Raw genomic sequence first — 21555 nt, 5'->3', positions numbered from 1 at the left:
GGTTGGGGAAGACTCTCCACTGTTTTTGGACTTTAATTGAGATCCCAGCGTCAGATAAACACTTGAACCTTGAAAGCAGGTTCACCTGAATAATTAAACCTGAATGATTTTTTTAGTTTTGCGTGAAATTAATTATCAACGCAAAAAAGGCTCACTTTCTTGTGAATAGTGGGAACTATTTTACACTTGTCATTAAAAATCTAGCAGGATTATGCTTTTTTTTAAAAAAATCTTTATTCTCAAAGCAACATTATGTAACTTTTTCACTTTAAAATAACAGCTTATTAAAATGATATTGCACATATATGAGCTGACTTTCATGTCCGGTGGAGGAGGAGGAGGAGATGGTGTTTTCAGGACAGCTCTGTGATTCAGAGAGAAAGAAACCACCATTTCAACATCTGTTAATGTGAAATTGATATTTGGAACGAGACGTCAGGACATTTTCCAGCTTGTGCTAGTGATAACAAAACCAGATGTTTTTGACAAGATATCGAAGACATTTGCTGCCCAAAAAACTGGTATTTTTAACAAGACGTTGGGACAATTTTTGTTACCCTAAGACTGTTTTTTGTGGCTAAACCTAACCAGACCATTAACACAGCACAATAATAAAATTAGCTTAAAGTAACCTAAAAATGGAGTATAAGTTTCTACATGTCTACATGCACTGTCGACATTTTTGGGTTTCGCTAATTTCTTTGTAAACTCAAACTGTTTTTTTCATCAACACACAGAACAACAGAACAACATCACCACGACACATAGAGCAATGAAGGGGAAAATGGTAGTGAATGAGTACTGTACCTTTTTTACCTGTAAGGAACACACACCTGACAAAAGGCTATCTTCACATCCAGGATTGGTTGGCTGCAGTTATATAAGAAATGTCTGCTCATAAATACCTGCAAGACACACACAGAGGAGAGACAGTCAGAGAGTTACCGTGTGTGTGTGTGTGTGTGTGTGTGTGTGTGTGTGTGTGTCATCAACAGGTAGTCACAGGACCTGAGTTGATGGGTGTAAACATCTGGATTTATCAAAAAAAAAAAAAACTATGTTTACTTGATAACATACAGAAGAGCAGTTTAATTTATCACTGTGATTCTGAGCAAAGACTTCTTCAACACGTGACTGAACACTTGTTTGGACTTTTGTATTTACGCCTCTGCTGGTGTGGGATCGAATTCTCCCAGATAATTCCGCTGCTGTGTTCTCTGTGCACTTTCTCCATCATTCTCAATAAAGGTGAGAAAAACAACAAGTCTTCCCACTCCTCTGTACACAGGAGCTGACCGATATATATATCGATTCCGCACAACATAGCATGGCTACAATGACCGATGACTTTGGGTTTCCAGACGCTGGTGTGATTTGGGTTGAAAAATGACCCGAGCAGCCATCGAGGAGTGAAAGACAGTATGTCTGTTTGCTTGTAAATTGTTGATGACTTCCCGGTCGAGCTGGAGCATAATATTTCTTCTCACTGTTCTAAGCCCCCTAAAGGAATAGTCTGACATTCTGGGAAAACCGCTTAATTTCTCGCCAAGACGAGAAGATTGATATCACTGTCCAACCGCAAGCAAGCTGATTAGCTTAGCTTAGCATAAAGACTGGGAACGGGGGAGACAGTTAGCCTGCTTCTGTCCGAAGGTGACAGAGTCAGCAAGCACCTCTGAAGCTCTCTGGAAGTTTGCAAGTTTAATCAAATTAAGTGTAAAATAAAAAGGAAAAAAATATATACATTTCTGACGCAGTGCTGCACACCAGAGAGTCCAGGGAGTGACTGTATGATGAGACGAACCAGATATAACGTGTTAATCATTGAGCTCTGGAGGTGCTGGTAAGCAAATTCTAGTTCTTGTCTTTATAGTTTAAGCGAACAAACCTGCTGGCTGTAGCTGCAGACAGAGAGGGGTATCGATCTCATCTAATTCTCAGCATGAAAGCCAGTTAGCTCATTCCGAAACTCCTTTAAAGAGGTGGAAAGCTTTAAAGGTGCAAAAAGTGAGTCTGGAAAGTGACAGCTGATTTCTGATTCTCATTCCCAGGTCGTCAAATACAGACGCTTTGGGTTAGTAGGTCAAACCAGTCACCAGTTGAAAGCTTCAGACACTTTTCCACTTTAAACAAAAAATAGCGCTGTCAACAACCAAAATAATAATTTCTTCTGTCAACCTTTATGACACTGTTTACAATTATCCACACACACATTTTAACACATTGACACTAAACCCATTAACCTCTTTAACCTTCGGAGGACCTCAGGGTTTATCTAAACACTGAGGAGATAATGTGTGCGTATTCACACGGTTCTATTAAATACTGCTTTTATGCACGAAGCAAGCTTTCAAAGAGCTGCGCCATTCCATTTGCATTTGCCATTTTGGGCCAGGTCTGGAGGATTTCTCTGTGAAGTAGCAGCTAATGGCTCAATTTGCTTTCAATGTGGATTTGCACATATTCTAAAGCCTTTTTTTTTTGTTGTTGGCACATCAGTCCAAAACATTGCAAGGGAGGAATAAAGAGGTAAGAAAGCTCGGAACAATAGTGGCTCCAACATTAAGCAGCAGCTAGGCTGCAGCTATCGCCCACAACGACTCTGGCTTCAAGGGTTTTCTGGGTAATGAAGCTCTCAATGTGCAAATGATCACGTCTTCTGAATACATTGGTATGTGGTGTTAACGTTGGCAGTCAAAGCAATATTTTTGCAAGAAATGTACCCCAAATGGTTCGACGTGTCCTCATCTGGCAGAAAAATCTAGGAGAGCAGGGTGAATAATGTGGCATGAAATTTGCTGTCGGGACACACATGTATCACTTCACTCCACCAGTCCGCGCTCAACAGTCTCTGATACATCCTAACCGGAGCAGGGAAGCGTTAAAAAAAAGAGATGTGGGACATAAAGGCCTAAGATTTTTCTGGTTTGGCCTATTTTAAGTTGACCATTTACTTTAAACCCATGCCAGTGTCACAGTACAAAGTGATGGCTGACATTACTGCTGTCTACTGCAAATCTAGTGTGGAGCATTTGCATGAGCCATATAGCAATCTCTTCCCCTCAAATGTGGAGCTTTTATGGACTGACGCACTCAAGTAACCTGAATTAGGCCTACTGGAGAGAGCAGTGTAATCACTAACCAGATAAAAATGATATTTAAAGGGAAGGAGAGCGAAATAAAAACATAGAAAGGCAACATATTCAAATAAAGGGTGACAAATCACTTTTGTGCAGTTGCGACTCCTGAAACAACTACAGTAATTTCGCATCAGGACTGTATGGTTGACATAGCTAACATTGCTGCCACAATATTTGCTATTAATCCAACAGGTCATCACTAAATAAACCCCAGCCACCCAGCTAGCTGCAGCTGCGCCGCTTTAATCTTTAGCCATCTGTGTACAGAAGATATCAAAGCTCTCACACGGCCAAAGTGTTTGTCTTGCAGCAGTGTACACTGTAATAATTCAAACACCACCTGGAACTTCTCTAAAGATGATGAATAATGCTGCCAGGCGAACATTTGTAGCTTTCGAGCTACATTCATACACAAACATAACACAAAATGATGAAATGATAGCGGTGTAAACAACAACATGAATGCAAAATTAGGTTCATGAATGTCAATTCAATTTCTGATGGAATGCATTTTCATGTCAGGATTAAAAGATTAGCACAGACCTCTCGCCACCAGCAGGATGGTGGTTTCACCAGAATGAACCCCTCGTGCACAGTATAGTGACATAACACTGATATAAGAAAAAAAAAAAAAGAAAAAGAAAATTTTACGATGAAGAGGAAAGAAAAACAGAATCATTATGTTCTGGCTTTATTTTTGTGTTAAAATCAACTCAGGTGTCTTTTTACTCGCTGAAATCTGATGCATTATCTCAGATTTGATGTGAATCCTGCACGTTTGACCAGAAAATACTAAGCAGAACCATAAAACTATGCAGCCCATCACTGGATAATTGTCATATGGCAATTTACCTTGAAGCTGGCGCTCACAAAGCTAACGAGTTAGGACGTGGCTGACTGCCATGTCATGCGAAAGACAAAATCGATTTGCGTAATTGTCAGGAATGACTCATCATGAAGATGTGATGAAAATGATAAATCAATTCATGCTACAGCTATTTTTCCCCCTTTGGACTACAGCAAGCTAGCTCACATTACGGTTTGATTACATCCAGTGTGTCACTTGTGGATTTAAAGAAACGTGTCCAAGATGTTTGTTGATATTGTTAGCCATGATGTGGTGGAATGCTAACCCTAGCTGTTAGCTAATTGGTCACCAAATATGCTGTTTTCCCTTGACAAATGGCCCGATGTCTCTCCAGATTTTCACTATCCCAAAGCTTTTATAAATGACAACAATTTGTCAGATTCCCTACATTTATATGGCTTCCAATCGGGAACACAGCAGTACCACAGTTCAGCTTCCCACCTGACCGTGAATTCAGAGGAAAATGGCCGCTGTGTGAACATGTTCAATGGCTAAAGGCGGCGGCTGTGAAGTTGTGACATCATAATCTTACGGAAATCCTTGTTTAAAGTTACAGTGTCCGAGTCCAGTCTCTGTTTATAAAGCACCTAGACCTACTTTATAATGAAACAAAACATGATATGGAACTCTTACTTTCAACAATATGGGACCTTTAATTCCAATAAACCTTTAAAAACGTCCTAAATATCCTAAAATGAGCATTACTTTATGTCCCGGCTGTAAACGTAGCCCTAACCCTTCTACTACGACTGTGATGGTCTCATGAAGACTGTGAGTTCAGTGTTTGGAGGTGAGGATGAGTCAGTACCATGGGTGAGGTGTGGGCTCTTAAGACACCATGAGAACAAAGCTGTTCATCAGTTTAATTAACATTTAATGAAAGTTGTTGCTGACAAATCGTGTTGGGTTCAAAGTCCCTAAAGAATGGTATTTCCTTACTACACAGGTCTTGGCAATGCTACTACATTGTTTGTTTGAAACCATATTAAACATTTTTGTTGTACTCAGAGAAATCAGGGGAAGATATTGCTATCATATAACCTTTGCACATTATGAGCATCAACCACTATTTTTTTTAATCTCTCCCTCCTGTATGATGCCTTTGAGGCTTCCTCAAGAGGTTTGCTTTGTATTGCATCAGAGTTTGGAAAAGCACTGGTGCTTCTGCCAGATGTACAGAAGTTCTGGACTCTTTGCAGTATAGATTGTATAAAATTGCCAATTTGTAGCAGTCAGTGGGATGTTAGCCGCGCTGGCATATCCTTCCTCTGGAATTGACTGTTGATGTCTGATAGTGCAGACTGTGATTACAAATTCAAACCAGTTTATGGGACAACTCAGGGTCTGTGCCAAACCTGCAGGAGGCAAGTGGGTATGCTCCCATCAAGCCAACAGCGACATGAATTTACTGTGACCCGTGATTAAACATCTTTTTTGGTGTGTGTTATTGCTCTTTTCTTCAGTGTCTTAAATACTGCATGTTCCTGTGCATGTAAAATATCTTGAAAGTTAAAAAGGTCAAGAGAGACATGAGCTCAAACAGAGCGTGTGAGACAGAGGGTGAATACAGAGCTGCAGCACGGGACAGTAGGAGAGAACTGATGTGTTTTTTGAGCCTATTCTAGCAGTAACCCAAAATAAAGGTATGAATTTGGGCATGGGCATAATAAAATAAAAAAAAACCTTAAACTCAATACTCTACTTGACTCAGTTACTTTATCAAACGGATGATGGGCCTCTTACAAATACGTGAAATCGTGATGTATCATGTCCTGCACGCAAGTACACAAAATGCAGCTCCAGTAGTACGTAGACTGAAAGAGACTGATGACACACACACACACACACACACACACACACACACACTCTCTGTCTTTCTCTCACGAACACGAACGTATTGCGCCATTACAAAGGGCCGCTTCTGTTACACTGATGAGACAAAACTCCAAGAAACTCAAGGAAGAGAGAAAGAAAAAGACAAGTCAGACAGGAGGCTTTAATTATCTTGAATGGTCTAATGTACATTACTGATACAGCGGGCCATTAATCTCCAGTGCTGGCCTTGCGGATGCTGAACTGTGCTAGTGTGTGTGCATGTGTGTACGTGTGTGTGCGTGCTCTGCAGTTGTGGCTGGTCCTTGGTATTTGGATCCCGGGCATTCTGTTACATCCGCCCTCGTGGGCACAACAATGCCTCAGGCAAACTAATGATCACTCTGCAGACTCGGGAGGCAGGGTCCCGTTGTGCAGCAGCAGATTTTCTGTAGGATAGTTTTAGTTTTCCGTTTTACCTACTTCATTATCATGCACTGCTGGCAGCCAAGGGCGTCTGATTGGGCAGCTGGAGGGTCTAGGTTTGAGAGCGAGTCCAAAAAAAGAGGATCATGTGATTTTATTAAACTGTGCCGACCCGATGCACTAGTTCCCAAATGTCTTGCTGTTGATGCTGCCAGATAAATTGCTTAAATGCTCAGTATGTCATTTCTGTCGCAATGAAAACAAAAGATGTAGTTTGGTGATCGTGGAGGTTGTCCTTCGTTGTAATACTGAGGCAGAAATATTCATAGACGAGATTAATGGATTATAGATTTATTCTGATTTGGTCCCCGACTTCCTTCCTTCCTTACTCTCTGACGTATCATCTGGTGTTTCCCCCGGTTACAGCAACAGGCGACCGAATAAAGTCCACGATTATTGAGTAAAACGATGTATTTCCCTGATTCTGAACGCTGTTGGTGAAATTTTGGATAACGTTTGAATAGGTCTAGTCATCGAAATGTTGCACACACATATTAGTAGAAGTATTTTAAACAGTGTATAGGGGTATTACCTCTCTCTTTTGTGCCTTTGTGAACATGCTTGTATTCAGACTTCGGACACTTCGACTCACCGAACATCGGTAAAACAAATATTATCATTCAATTTAATTTTACATCAAAGATTGAGCTTCAAAATTGCAGCTGAAGTTCCTGTATGCGACAACAAGACAAAAAAAAATCATAAATGGATAAATAAACAATGAAATGAATTAGTGGTTAGATTCCATTTAGGTGTGCCAGACACAGGGGCTGGTGTAATTAATGGCATAAAGAATGGCTCCAATCCGTTTAAGTGCTCCAGTAAGACATATTACAGGATCAGGTCAGGATGCACATTACCAGGAATATGATACCTGAAAAGGCCTATTATGATGTGCTATAAAGGTATCCGTGCTTGCTCAATGGCACGCCTACGTAGATAATGTTAACGTTACAGCTACCCGGGATATTTCTGTGATGTTTAAGCAAGCTAAAAGCACACAAGGACAATCCACCCTCACATTCATCCCCTGTATGTTGTCCAAAAACATGTCTGCCATCGCTGAATACACATAATGAAGCCTTACGCACGACCTACCAAGATAGTTCGACCACAACATCACAGCAACAGAAGCAACAAATCCCCCCCAAAACAACACAAACCACCCATGCGGTAAATATTTTACTATGCCAGGTGTGAATGTGATCAGCACAAACACAATGACATCAGACTCAATTATGATTATCAACCGCGCAAGCGTTTTTTTCAGCTTTGGCACAGCAGGTGCATGAGCGCATTCGCCCGATTTAGAGCTTTTTCTCAGTTGTAAGGTTAAAGTCTCATACACTGTTATTAAAGGACAGGATGTGAGATATTTCCCATGTGTCATGAGAGTCCATTTCATTACGTGCTGGAGGAGTGCAGCCGGGGGACGCGTCGCGCCAATATAGATGTCTCTTCCCTGACTGAAAAACATCGGTCGCGAAATACCTAGAATATGAAAAATAAAGACGTGTCGCGCTGGAAAAAAAGGAATTTCATGTTTCATCATGTGTGGCAACAGAATAATGAGGTGCGTCTTTAAGCGGCGCTATCATCCTTTCTGCTTTCAGTGCGCATTTTACAGACTGTTCTGACTCAGCGTGGCTCCCAGTATAACACATAGAAGGAGACGTGCCAGTGTTGTGTGTTTGAGTCACTGTAATCCCCACAGCCACATAGGACTTAACTTATAGACAATGTTTTATGTCTCTATTAAAAGGGTTGATTGACTGCTGTAGCACCAAAGGGCCGCTGATGAAACACAATGTGCCTGTCTGAATGTCCACCGCACACCAGTGTTATTGTTTCCTGACGTATCCATCTTTGCCATCCTCTCCTCTCTTCCCCCCTGTCATGCTTTCGGGCTCACGCGCATTTCCTGAATGTCACCACAACACTCTCCATTTACATCTTCATTCTCCCCTCCATCCTCAGCGACGATCTGCGTTCTCCCTTTTTCCTGCCTCTCTTTTGTCCCTCCCTCGCTCCCACCATTCCTGCTCCCAGGCTCCCAGCCTCGCTGCAACCGTCTCCCCTCCCCCTCCCTCGGAGCTCCATTGTGAGTGCTTGGTTCAGCAGCCTCAGCCTCTCCTGCAGTACGCAGCCTTGCCTTGCCTTTTTACTGTGCAGCCCGAGCCAAACGCAGCACACACAGCCTCCCCGTTTGGGCTCAGGGGAGGGGAAGGGAAAGCACTTCAAACTGCAGATCCAGCCAGGAAAACAAGGCAGCGGCACTGACTCCTGAGCTCATCCACACGGGCTGTGTGAATCTGAATGTTCGCTGACATCTATCGATTTGTTTCTTCACAGCTGAAATACACTTATCCCCTCTGCCTCTTCCTCTGCCTCGTCTGTCGTCTCACTCTCGCCCCTTGATTTCGCTTTAGGTAAACAAGAGGCATGTTAGCTGGGAAAAAAAAAACTGCTTACGCTGCAATTTTCTGATAAGCCGCATGGCAGCAACATGTACAGCCCTGGCAGTCATCTGATTTCCAGCTTTTTTTCCTTTTTTCTCCCACAACCTGAAGCGCATTCGGCAGAGGAAGAGGGCAGGAGTGGAGGACTCTGTTGCAACCACTCTGCCTTCATCTATAGCACATAAGATGGTAAAAATATTTCATCTCACATGATCACGGAGCCGTTCGGATGCCATGGTTACAGTGCATAACACTTTTTCTAAAATAGACCACTGCTGCAAAGGTATGGCTGTTCTCTCAGTAGATTGCACCACACCTTAGGCTTGATGTATTAACTCATACATGCATCCTAATAACAATCTGGATCATCGATTTTTTTTTTTGTTCTTCGGTTTTTACTGCTGTTAGACAATTGTAGAGAAAATGTGTTGATACAAGGGATGTTTTTCAGAATCGTCTGACCCTCAGCGATGTCTGACCCCAAGTGACTCCTAATTCTCTTTACAGATGTGCTGCGAGGAGATTGGGAGCGATTCTAACACAGCTTAAAGCCCTGCACTCAGCTATCTGCAAAAAAAAAAAAAAGCAAATAAAAGCTGCATATTTGTCAGATCCAATCCAATTATATAACTGTGCATCTCACTCGGCGGGCACATTTCTCTGTTTGACTGTAGTGGTAAGCAACGCCGGGGCCCGGGGGGGAATCAACTTTGATGCAGCAGGGATTTAATTTAACTTATAATGGGGTGAAAAATAAATAATAATAGTAACAATAAAAGGGCTGGAGCGTCGCTGGGTTTGTTATGAAAGAGTTTCCCACATTCAGCTTTCAGTTCAGATCTAAATATGGTCACACAATGTATTAGAAACAGAAATAATAATGATGTGTAATTATATGTCAGCCGCTACAGTGGTAAAAGCTTTAAAAGGTATATTCTGATCGACATCAAGCGGGGTGAAAAAACACTCAGGTGCATGAAAACATAATGAACTCATTATGGTGGGTTTCTGCCTACTGAAGCAGGTGGCACAAAATCAGCTGGTTGCTAGTACAGGGGGCCAAACCAGCAAAACTTAAAGGACCAGCCTGTGGGATTTAGCGGCATCTGGTGGCGAGACTACAGATGGTGACCAACTGAATACCCCTTCCCTCAAGCGTGTAGAGCAGCGTATCAGAGACTGAGGCACCAACTCAGAAAATATAAGGCTTTTCAGGAAACACCATTATCACTGACCCATATCTCCTCATTGTTTTGCACCGATTTCTGCTTAATGTTAGCATGTTCTGTTCGCGCTTAATTAGCAACAAGCATGGTTCGTTTTTGTCGAATTCAATGTCCGTCCCCCTGTTCCAGACCTCTCTTCCTGATCATTTCCATTTGGAGCCACGTTTGTCGTATTTTGTAAGCTTCCATTTTACCTCAGTTTGCTATCTTACCATGTTTCTGGGATTCCAGCAAGTACCACTTGAGGGAGAATAGAATAGAATAGAACAGTCTTTATTGTCATTGTACAGGAGAGTACAATGAAATTGAGGGCTCACCATAGTTTGAGAATAGTAGGTGTAACAGAACCTGAGGTGGCTGCCAAGAAAGCAGAAGGTCCTCATGTGAGCCAGTGTTTGGTTTGTCCAGTAGGCAACTGTAGAAATGTGGCAGACTCTGTGGAAGCAAACCTCATTCTGACAATTTAAAAGGCTCATTCTTAGGTTAAGAAAACAACAATTATTACTTTAAGTTTCAGTTAAATATAGTATCAAAAACATAACTGAGAATATTTTCTTCCAGACACAGATGATGTTCTTATTCCTTCCTTTTGCCTCCTGCCTACAAATTAGTAGCACACCGTCACAAAGATGAAGCTAGGCAACTTATCTCATACGACATCCCTCTTTTTTTCCTCCATGTTTGGTTTGATACCATGACACAGCTGTTATCTTAAATTAATCTACGTTCATATCTGTGCTACGTGGCGGGACGGATTATTACGACCACAGTCAAACATGGGTCATTGGGTGATGACAGTCTACGCCACTGTTCCTCAGTAATCCATCCTCTCCTAATGACAATTTTGACCTTCCATATTATCACGAAAACAACGGCAGAATGGCCGACATAAGACTGATGAGGGCATTTATGTAATTGATGGTCAGCAAGTTTTGGAAAAACTTTTCACAATCTGCTTCCATCAATCTTTATCCCAGCCTTGCTGATCCAGACTGGTATTCAATTATTTGTCATCTTTTGTCTGAAAGCGCTGGCAGCCTTGTTTCTAATTCTGCTAATTTCTACGTTTGCTGAGCTGTGTTGTTGATATCCTTCAGGCAGAATGCATCCAAATCCTGTAGACCATTGCTTTACGCTTTGCCCAGGAAAAGCAAAAGCTCTAGGGCTACAATCATATTGTGTTTAATCTTCATAGATTGCGATTTGGGTTGCAGCAATGCACAGTTTTCAAGGTACACTGTGGTATGAAAGTTGACGATGATCATACCGTGTGCATTAGATTATACACAACAGTAAATTTACCATATTATTTTTTATTTTTATTAAAAATGTATATTTAAAACTTATAGCAGGTTTAATGTCTATAAGGATTTTATATTTTTCAAGTTATAATAAAGCACTTGTTCAACCAAGAAACCCTTCTGGTGTCATTCCATCACAGGCCATCGTTACTGATAAAAATAATATTTCTTTATATTGTTATATAGGATTATTGTGTGATAATGAGATAACGTTAAACTTTAATATATTCTGAGATGGTTGTCGCACTGTGAAAAGCTCAAACACCTGCAACTCCAATTGCGATATGATTCAAAACTGGTGGGAATTGTCATTTTTGCATGACGATGTGACACTCATAGACGTCTGAACAAGAGTTGTAGGCCTGGTAATCTCTGCAGCACAACAGTACTTCATTACAGTGCTGTTTTATCACACATTTTACCAAAATTGTAAGTTTGGTGCTTTATATTGCACTTGGCAACATTGTGATATTGGTTTGTTTCCGATTAGCTGTGCAGCCCTTACAAACACTCAAGATTTCTGAGGATGTCAGCTCTTTACTAGTGAGGATTAGCAGCTTTTTCTTGTTTCACACCATTGTCAACTCAATGTATTTGGGTTTTGGACTGTTGGTTCAGCAAAATAAGGCATGCTAAGATGTACAATTGAATTCTTTTTCACTGTTTGGTTACATTTTTCCAAACAAATATTTGAATAATCAGGAGAATAAGATGCAAATGAATTGATGATACAGATAATCATTCGCTCACTTGGCTGTTTAATCACGACTGCAATCCCGCCATTATCTCTTCTTAATACACTGCCTTTTTTTTTTTTTTTGTTACATAACATAGGATTAGTATACTGATGCTCCCAAGTCTGCAAAACAACACCGAATTAAAACTGCAGGCATCATCTACTGCGAGGTAACATTCGCCTACTGTTGGCCTGTTACCATTGATGACTTTCCATTGGATAAACAAGCTGCCCACCTAAAAATCAATATCAGCGAGTATCATTTTGTGTGGACCTTCAGCGGCTACCACCTCAAAAAAAACTGATTGTTTTATGAACTAAAGCTTCTTCGGCAGAGGTATTGACGGGCGATACAGGACACGTGACTCAAGCTGATGATGATGATGACGAGGAAGAAGAGAGGCAGCCTGTCTATCTGTTAAAACAGAGATGTCACTCCACTTCAGCCGCTGCAGAAACCCCCACAAAAAGCTTTGTTTAATTGTTAAGCGTGTTCCCTGCAGCACTTTCACAGGACATGGAAGCCTGCTCCTGAATTATTCAGCACCCAAGGTCACAGCGCTAAAACCCTCTCCTGCTGCTCTCTTGAACACGGAGAGTTTGTTGTGACACCTTTAAACCTTCACCTGCCTCCCCGGCCCCCCCTCCCCCTCCCGAACGCCAGTAATTAGTTTGTGACCATGGGCATGATGCGCCAAAACGAGCGTGTGGAAGAATGTGAAACCTGGGAACAACACAAACACAACAAATCGAGTTGATTCAGCTCAGGAATAGGTGATGCTCGGCGTTAACACCTTGTGCACTTATACCTGTGTGATTAGCGTGATGGACGAGGCCCGGTTTAACTCTAGAACGAAAGATGTTTTTACAGTAAACTATGTGCAGGGAAGACAAAAGCAGAATCAGGTAAACTGCCTTCATCTGTAGCTTGATCTCTTCTAATCCAATGTTAGGGTGGATGACATCCCCATTCCCTCTGCACCATGATTGACTTCTTCTTAATGACAAAGCCTCTACAAACACTTGAATAAATATACCTATAATAATCAATCGATGAGCCCACGAGAACGCGCCGGCTGCCTTGCCTTTCCTCGCACTTTCCCGATGGAGCCGAGGCTGGTCCCTGTGCATCTCTCCCTGGCGGTGAAGTACTGATGGTCTGCATAATGCACAAGGTGCGCAGCTGACTTCTGAGGGGGAGGATGGACAAACTCTGCATGTAGGCCTGTACAGTATGTAGCCCTGTGTTTTGAAGAGCATCATTCAAACCCATCATCATCACCATCACCATCCATTTGCACCACTCCTGATCTAAAACGCATCACAAGTCAAGTCGTTGCCCCTAGAATATGTGGATACAAGCACACGCATGATTGAGTAAGATGAGATTTTTTTTAAAGTGTATCGCAGAGATGCAGCCTATTGTGGTGTTTGTTATCCTCGATGGCCATTTAGCCTCAAACTAATCGCATATCTAAGCTGATATTTGAGCCTATTGCGGGGTGTTTAGGAAGGAGATGGAGCTCGGATGCACAACATTTTTTTTTTTTTTTTTTTGGTCAGGTCGACACCAACAGCATTACGAAACCCCCGCACAGTGCTGCTACTTGTTACAAAACAACACGGATGCACTGGGATGGGGCTGGTGCCCGTATCTTTTTCCTGGTCGCAGTCCCTTTCCCACCGAGGCATCGCTAGTGGACTTCATTAACCTTCCCTTCCGATCAATATTCATCACTCTACCCCTCCGGGCCAGCTGGGCTCCGAGCATCGCATCCACATTTCAGGCAACAAACCCACCCGTAACCCATCCACCCACCCATCCCGGGCCCGGCCTTACCATTCCGTGCCAGCTGATGACGATCCCAGTCCGGTGACAGTCCCTGTTTTTTTCAAAACATCCCGACGGGAAACGCTGCGGCGGGCATGGCTGGAGGTTCTCAGTTTTTTAAAACGTTCATAAAGATGGCGAAGGATGGAGGCAGGGGGGCTTAAAGGACCCCCCTACTTTTTCTTCTTTTTTTTTTAACTAAAAAAACAGGCGATGAGGAACGGAAAAAAGCCGATGTGAACGGGACCACGGTCTTGCTGATGCTGAATCACTCTCTCACTCCCCTCAACTCACCACCTTGCAACCATTGTGCGGCAAGATGCTGGCTGTACCATTGTGGACCTACCAGAGCAGAGAGAGGGAGAGGGAGGGAAGGAGGAAGGGGGTATAGGGAAATATGTTGCCATAGCAACCGGGCAGGAGCACGTCTGACGTCAAAGCCCGGGCGGAGGGAGGGAGAGAGAGAGAGAGAGAGAGAGAGAGAGAGAGAGAGAGAGAGAGAGAGAGAGAGATCACATGGAGGAGGAGGCTGTCTCTGTGGATGGGAGGGGCCTGGGGGAGCATCTCTCTCTGATCCCGTCCTGTACCACTGCGATCATGAGGCTCGATGTGAGAATGGAGCAGGCTGTCACTGGTCAGGCCGGTCCACCCCGCCCGCTAGAGCTGCATACATCTCAGAGCTTCACTAACCAGCTGCATGAGTTTACAGTGTCAACAGGGCCGTAGCAAGGATTTAGGAAGTCCTCAGCCCACCATGGGAGTTGACACCCCCCCTTCCCCAAGAACATTTTTGAAGACAGGAGCAGCCTACAAATGTGTGCATTTTAATGTATTTACAATTATCATTTAGAAAATATTGTTAACACATTTTTTTAAAAATCACAAATTAGGGACTTTTTTTGTTTGTTTGTTTGTTTTTAGTTTGCTCTTGGGTGTGGTGTTACAGTTAGGGATGGAAAAAACAATTTTGTGCATTCATATGCCACAAATCCAATGAAGTTGTACAAAATTGTTGAAAATAAACATTGCATGGTACATTAATATACACCGACACTAAAAGGGACGATATGCAAGATTTTTGTTAGCTAAAGAACAAAAATGTATCAACGGATTGTGAAGAAATGACAGTTTTCATTATGGCGTCTATGTATCTGCTGGAACTTACATGCTAACCAGCTAGCACAGGCCCATCCTGCTCCAAAGCTTCTGTGCAAGCGGCGTAAACACAAACACTCCCCTGGTCCCTGGGCTCCCAGTTTGAACCACTAGCTGCACGACAAACAAATACCTCGAGTGTTCAGAAGATACTGTATGTAATCAAATCCTTTTCCCCCATCATCCATCCCATCTGTGAATGTGTCTGGATTACCAGCAGCAATGGCCCTTAAAGCCTCAGGTCACATCTGCACAGTTGAAATGTATTTCAATTCTACAATCTCCATTTTAAAGCGCCATGCACTAGTTTTTTGGGGCCATTTGAAGAAAGATAACTTTACAAACATAAGTGAAAGCTGTGCTAGCTTTAAGCTTTGTTTTGGTCTCTGCTAAGTTCAGAGAAATAACTATGTGGGTGTTTACCTTTATTTTACCAGAGTTTTTTGAAACTGATAACATACGACTACAACACCAGCTACACAAGCATATTATTTATTACGGTTATAAAAGTAGGCAGCATTGGCAGGACAGTTGCAACATGATAAACTGCAGGGCACCCTGCAAAGGAGCTTTTAAATGTATCACCACATATCATTTTGTGGACACATTAACAATACATTGATTAAAGGTGGTGAGAGACAAAATGCAAATACAAATGATGGGAATAACTTAAGAGATATTGACCTTATCGCATACTGCATTCAATTCTTCTACTGTGGTAGGATGGGATTTGCAGATTTCATGCTGGATTCTTGATGCAGCAGTCTGAGGTGGCTGAGTCACAGTTGTGTTGGACATAAATCTGGCTTATTTTAGGCTTTTCAAGCGAGATCTGTCCTTGCAGATGTGCTAGCATTTTGACACATAGTCACATAATTGTAAATGTTGGAAAATATATATTTTTTGCAAACGTACACTGAAGCTGTGGCAGGAGAGGTGTACTTCAAATCCATCGCAAAATGATTTCAATTACCTCCCACTGCTGCAGAGGTCAACAATGTCATACGTTTTAATCATCCTCTAATGAAACTGGTGGTGAGGTCAGTGCTTATCTCATGTTCGACAGCCAGGCAACCTTATAGCCTCCTTTATTATGCAATGTTTTTTACAGCTACAAATCCCTAACAGGTTTAGGGATGTGATGTCATCCCAGAATGTTCCCAGACGCAACCACTGACTAAGTAGAAAACCTAGTCGGGACATGTTTCTGGATAAACCTCCTAATTTGTTTTCCTAGACCAACACTGTGACACACCAATCACAGATATTTGACATCATCCATGTGTTGCTTCAGTACTTCCTTCAAAAGTGTGCTTTTCCAAACTGAAGTAAGTAAAACTAAACAAAACCCTAAACTGAATGTCTAGAAAGCTTGCCATTAAAGCTAGAATATTGGGCCTCATTCACCAATATCTTTTTAAGAATCTTCTTAGATTCTTTCTTAAGTTGTTCTTAAGAGGTTCCTTAAGAAAACCCTACATCAGATTCATCAACGAGTTCGTAAGCCTCAGAGTCTAAAGCGACCAAAGAGGAATAGAACTCATCGCTCTCTGAAAAAAGATCTATGTGATCCCGAAACATTCGTTCCCTCCGTAGGGCACGATCGGCAATCTCTTACAGCAGAAATATATATGCCATCGTTTTGTGGGCCTTGGATGGAGAAATGCCACGTATAAATAGGGTGGGGGCGGGGGGGGGTTACTTATTGATGGCATTGTTTCCAATTTACTTGATTAATGTTAAATCATTGGCACATTTAATTTATTTTCAAATTTAAAATTCTCTGTAAATTACCAAAAATATTAAATGAATAAATAAATAAATATGACAGATTACTTTTGATAGCCAATTAGAATGTATTTATTTATTTATTTGTGCCAGATGGCAATCTTTCTGTTGATTCTGCAACATTATCGCCATGTTAATCCTGGATCCCAGTCCTGGATAAACATACACGAGGACGTACAGGGCTCAATATGGCAGTGATGGTCCTGGAAAGGTTTTGAATGAGCTATGAAGAATGAGCGAACATGTGATCAAGGCAGAATTTTGTGTGGTAAACAAAGATAAGCTCTGTGTTTTTTTTATTATATATTTTTGGCAAGCTTACTTCTTAGCATAGCCTAACATAGTAGCTGCAACACTAGCCCATGCAGCTACAGCTCTTGGTAGGTCCTAGAGTGTAATGATGAATATCAACACTTCAGTTGACAGTTCATTCTCCATTGTGGTTTGCTCCTTATATAGCTACTTGAGATTCCATGCACTCAAGTCAGCTTTCTATGGGTTACACTGACCTGGATGCAGATGGTAGGGCACAAGCCTGAGAATACCATGTATATTTGCATGCCTGGGCAGCTACAATCAAGAGCCTTCATAGCTCTCTGACACTTAATTGCCATACGCTGCAAGTTTTCAAATCTAGTCTACGCAGACTGAGAAACTCATTTCAAAGGGGTTGAGAAAGGGCTCCAGGAAAATGTTTAATGCTCCCCAGCTGGGCGAAACTCACCAGTCAGCAAACCACATGCCTTCAATCTACCAGGTGCCCCACATTTTCAAGAGCGTCAGAGCGGGCATAGCCAGTCTTTCAAGGCATCAGCACAAATCGCCCTTGGGCCTCAGACCAGCACTGATGAGGAAGTATTAAGGACAGCACTGACAGAAAAAGAGGGACAGAGAAATCTCAAAATCGGAACCCCTTGGTTGCACTTTATGAGACATTACTTACTCAGACCCTTTTAGCCCCGTCAACCTCCTGATGGGGCCTCTTTGCCTCAGGTATGGAGATTAAAAGCTTTGAGTAAAAAGGAGACACAAGGCTAACAGATCACTCTGGCAGTTGTTTACCAGACACTAAAGAGTTTGCCAGAAAAAACACAGGTTGCTCAAGTGTTCAGGACAGCTCAGATACCGAGGAAAAGACGTCCAACCACCCGATGACTCAAACTACTCTCCACTTCCCTGTCATGACCTGGAAATGAGGAGGACGTTTACGGTGAAAGGTCTTGTCATTCCGTTCCAGTCTCTTTAATAAGGCAGGAACATTCACTCTGTACTTATGGTGCAATCAAATTCCAGTCATACTACCACTATCTACGCTGCACAATCTCAAGTATGTCCTGCTTCAAGCCATTCATGCACCTTATTCCTGTCAACGACAGGCATGATAACTAAAATAAATGCCTTGTAAGAGTTTTAGTTCCTTAGTTGGTACGACTCGCAATGATTCCGATGGGAAAAAATGTATAACAGATTATGTTAGCTTTATTTATAAGAGCAGAGACGTCACAAAGTAATTGACAGAGACAAGTTATGATTCTGATTTATGTTGGAGGGCTTTTGGCTTGCATACCAAATGGCAATTTATGTATTTACCGGAAAGAATAAGCACAGTCTCTGGTTAACACCACCGCCTGAAAATATTGTACAATACATCTTCGCTGGGGACATGTCTCCACCACTTTTTGAAACCACCAATTTTATCCCCAACATTTTTTAAAAGCATAATTAGATAAGAAATGTGCTGGGAAAACAGCCTTCACTGAGAAATGTTGACCAATGAGTTTCTGATGTGCCATAACGCAATTTTTATCCCGCCGCAATTACACTGACCTCATACGACCCCCTAATTATGCCTAACATCAAGGACGGTGCCATGAAAATGTGTTTCATGTCCTTGTGTCAACACCACTTTTCAACACAATGTTACGTCCTTGCCTCTATGTTTGTGAGCTTCTCTGTTGTGTCTGTCTGAGCTGATGCAATAAAAATAAAGTTTTTAAAAAATCATCATAATCTGTTCCATATTGCTTACTTAGATGTCCTTAATGCAATCATAAAACAAGTTTAGGATGAACACTGGTATAGGTTTTAAAGTGAGGTGTTGACATGTGATGTTAGATTGGACTGAACAGTACAGGCTGTTCGACTGCATATAGAAATACAACCCGGAAATGATTACACCCTACATGCTGATGGAAAAGCATGCACACACACTCGCATGTGAAGAAATATCAGAGCCGAAAGTCTTCTGAGTCTAGAAAGTTTGCTGAGATTATGTGCACTGACATGAGCTTCTGAAATGCTCAAGCAAATGAATATCAACTGCCTCCATCGAATGAGAAAAGCTGCTGTTAAACAGTTCATCCAAGATAATCTATCCAGCCCGGGGTTGGTGATAATAATCATGCCTTTTAGCACTGAGAGGAAGAGATAACCGCCTCGTCACAGCCATCATGTATATCAGTCAGCAGGTAATGACCACTAACAGTCACTAGATGGCACAAGACAGAGCATAAAGGGGGGCGGCTTTGAAGCGCATAGGAAGGAAGCACTCAGCAGTGAATTGCTTCCTGACTGCTTTAGATGACTCTCAAAGAACTTTGATGTTGTGGGAAATGGTGAAGAATGGGCTAGGCTTGATTTTTTTTTTTTTTATTGAGTTGAGTTTGTAAAATGTCACACAGGAGACGGGAGACATCATATGGCAAACTAATCCATTTTGAATATAAGTGATGATTTTAAAGGTGCACTATGTAGTTTTGGGGGAGAAAGAAGAGAAAGGTCTCCATTGACTGATTGTTTTATGTCCAAACAAACTAAATAAACAAACTCTCTTTGTTTTCATGACTGGATGAACTGAATAACCAAACTGAACTTAAAGGACAACACAAGTTGATTTCTGATTTACTTTGTTTATATGTGGTGGACCCCGCCACCTTTTCTAGCTTCAGTGTTCTGGGTACATTGTGCTCCTCTGAGAACTGCTTGTTTATTTAGATATAGAAAAATTATACATAGTTCATTGTGAATACTATCACTAATAGTCATTATGAGTTTGAATGTATCCTCTAAAACTACATTGTAAGGTCATTTTGTTTATTCAGTCATGAAAACAAAGAGAGTTTGTTTATTCAGTTTGTTTGGAACAAAACACAATTTGCATACTGTGCTACTTTGTTTATATTTGGCAGACGCTGCCACCTCTCTAGCCTCAAACCTCTGAGAACAGCTATGGAAGAAGAAAAAAAATTGTTTTATTACCTAACTGATACTGTAAATATTCATATTCTGAGTTTGAATTTCTTCTTTAAAACTACACAGTGCCCCTTTAAGCTACATACATGCAGTCCCATGTGAAATGCCTCATCTTCACAGTAGTATTCGGTCTAATTTACACCCTGGTCTGTAATGTCACTTCCCTCAGACAATAAACTCAAACAGATTTTAGTCCACGTGAACAATAATTTTGAAGTGTGTTGCCCAAAAAAGCGTTGGAAAACCTTTAATAAACCTGGGTCTGGCCGCCTCCAGGACCAGAGCCTTACTGTACATTTTACTCCCAGTTGTGTGTGTTACTATAGAGACGGATAAATGACAGTCCCCCAGCAGGGAGAGCCAATGGACGGCCGCAGCAAGGTGTCTGGTTACTCCCAGTCAGCCCACGCTAGCTGGGCTAAAGGAGGGGTTATTCCGCTTCTCAGCACTAAACGGTGACTTGGCTACGCTGCTGGAAGGGGACCTCAATGCCGTGTTAGTGGCCACGAAACACGACTTTTGAGGAAGAGATTTGTTTTTTGTTTTTTAACTGTGGTGGCGCGGAAAACGTTACCTGCATTTGAGTGGATTTTGTAGCTGACCGTTTGGAGGAAACCTGTTGCCTGCCTGCCTGCCTGCCCGCCTCGCCGCTGATACTACCCCGAGATGTTGCTTTGTGGATGGGATGGCCTCTGGTCCCGTTCGTGTGCGCACTCATAGCCTCGTCGGAGTACGAACATTTCCATCTCAAGTGATTGTGTAGCTCTTCCTCGACCGGTAAGCACAGTACATAACTTTTATTGTGTTGTTAGCTAACTTTGGTGTTGACGGTTTGGCAGCCGGGGGAGCCGAGGAGTTGAGTGTGTTGTCGCGAGGCTCGAACGCCGATGCTGCTTTTATCTTAAAAAGAAAAACGTTAACTCGGACGTTAGCTAGCTTGTTTTGCGCTCGATTTGATTATTTTTAGCATGTTTCGACCTGAACTTTTTTGCTGCTTTGAACATTAACGTGACAACAATAGCGCTCCCACCGCTGCTGTCTGACATGGGGCATCTTTGACCACACCAGTCACTGTATTTTAAGTTTGGGAGGGAGGAGACACCACTATAAAAATAACAGGGTGTCTGTCTAGCCGAGTTAGCTTTCAAGTTCACCCACCAGCACTACTTGTGTGATTGTCTTTTTTTTTTTTCCTTGAGGAAAATTATTTTTCTCCTGTGTCAGGGCAGGCTGAAGGTTTTATGGGGGTTGTAAGAATGCAATTTGTACCCCCTCCCCCTTCATTACCATAGAAAAGTAGTAAAGTTAACTCAGAGTCAAAGGTCAACATGGAGGTTTTTGAATATGTCATTCATGATGAAGGGTGGGAATCATCATCTGTCATCAGTTTAAATGAAGGATCTAAAATACCCCAAAATGCTGTTGAAGTTATTTCACTGCATTGTGGTGTCAGTTTCACAAATATTTGACATAAACTGAGATGTATAAAAAAAAAGCTGTG

At 42.0% G+C, this 21555-nt stretch overlaps 2 protein-coding genes across 14 annotated transcripts in view; one reads left to right on the top strand and one right to left on the bottom strand.

Moving 5' to 3' along the window:
• mapk10 (mitogen-activated protein kinase 10) overlaps window positions 1-20807 on the bottom strand; it is a 53517-nt gene extending 32710 nt beyond the window's left edge. For 7 of the 10 annotated variants that reach the window (XM_030436136.1, XM_030436131.1, XM_030436132.1 and 4 more), the window contains exons 1-2: window positions 20629-20807; window positions 834-905 (exon numbers count right to left, since the gene is read on the bottom strand). In XM_030436136.1, the coding sequence (XP_030291996.1) occupies window positions 834-905; window positions 20629-20772 (216 nt within the window). In that variant the 5' untranslated portion in view covers window positions 20773-20807. Of the gene's footprint in view, window positions 1-807; window positions 906-13868; window positions 14242-20628 lie in introns of those variants that run through there. The other 3 variants (XM_030436140.1, XM_030436141.1, XM_030436139.1) reach the window with 3 other exon arrangements.
• Window positions 20502-21555, top strand: part of ptpn13 (protein tyrosine phosphatase non-receptor type 13) — a 50700-nt gene continuing 49646 nt past the window's right edge. For all 4 annotated transcript variants that reach the window (XM_030436129.1, XM_030436130.1, XM_030436128.1 and 1 more), the window contains exon 1: window positions 20502-20831. The gene's annotated coding sequence lies outside the window, so the exon portion shown is untranslated. The remainder of the gene's footprint in view (window positions 20832-21555) is intronic.

The sequence above is a fragment of the Sparus aurata genome, chromosome 12 (assembly GCF_900880675.1).
Source record: "Sparus aurata chromosome 12, fSpaAur1.1, whole genome shotgun sequence".
Classification (NCBI taxonomy): Eukaryota; Metazoa; Chordata; class Actinopteri; order Spariformes; family Sparidae; genus Sparus; species Sparus aurata.
This window is presented reverse-complemented; position numbering and strand designations above follow the sequence as displayed.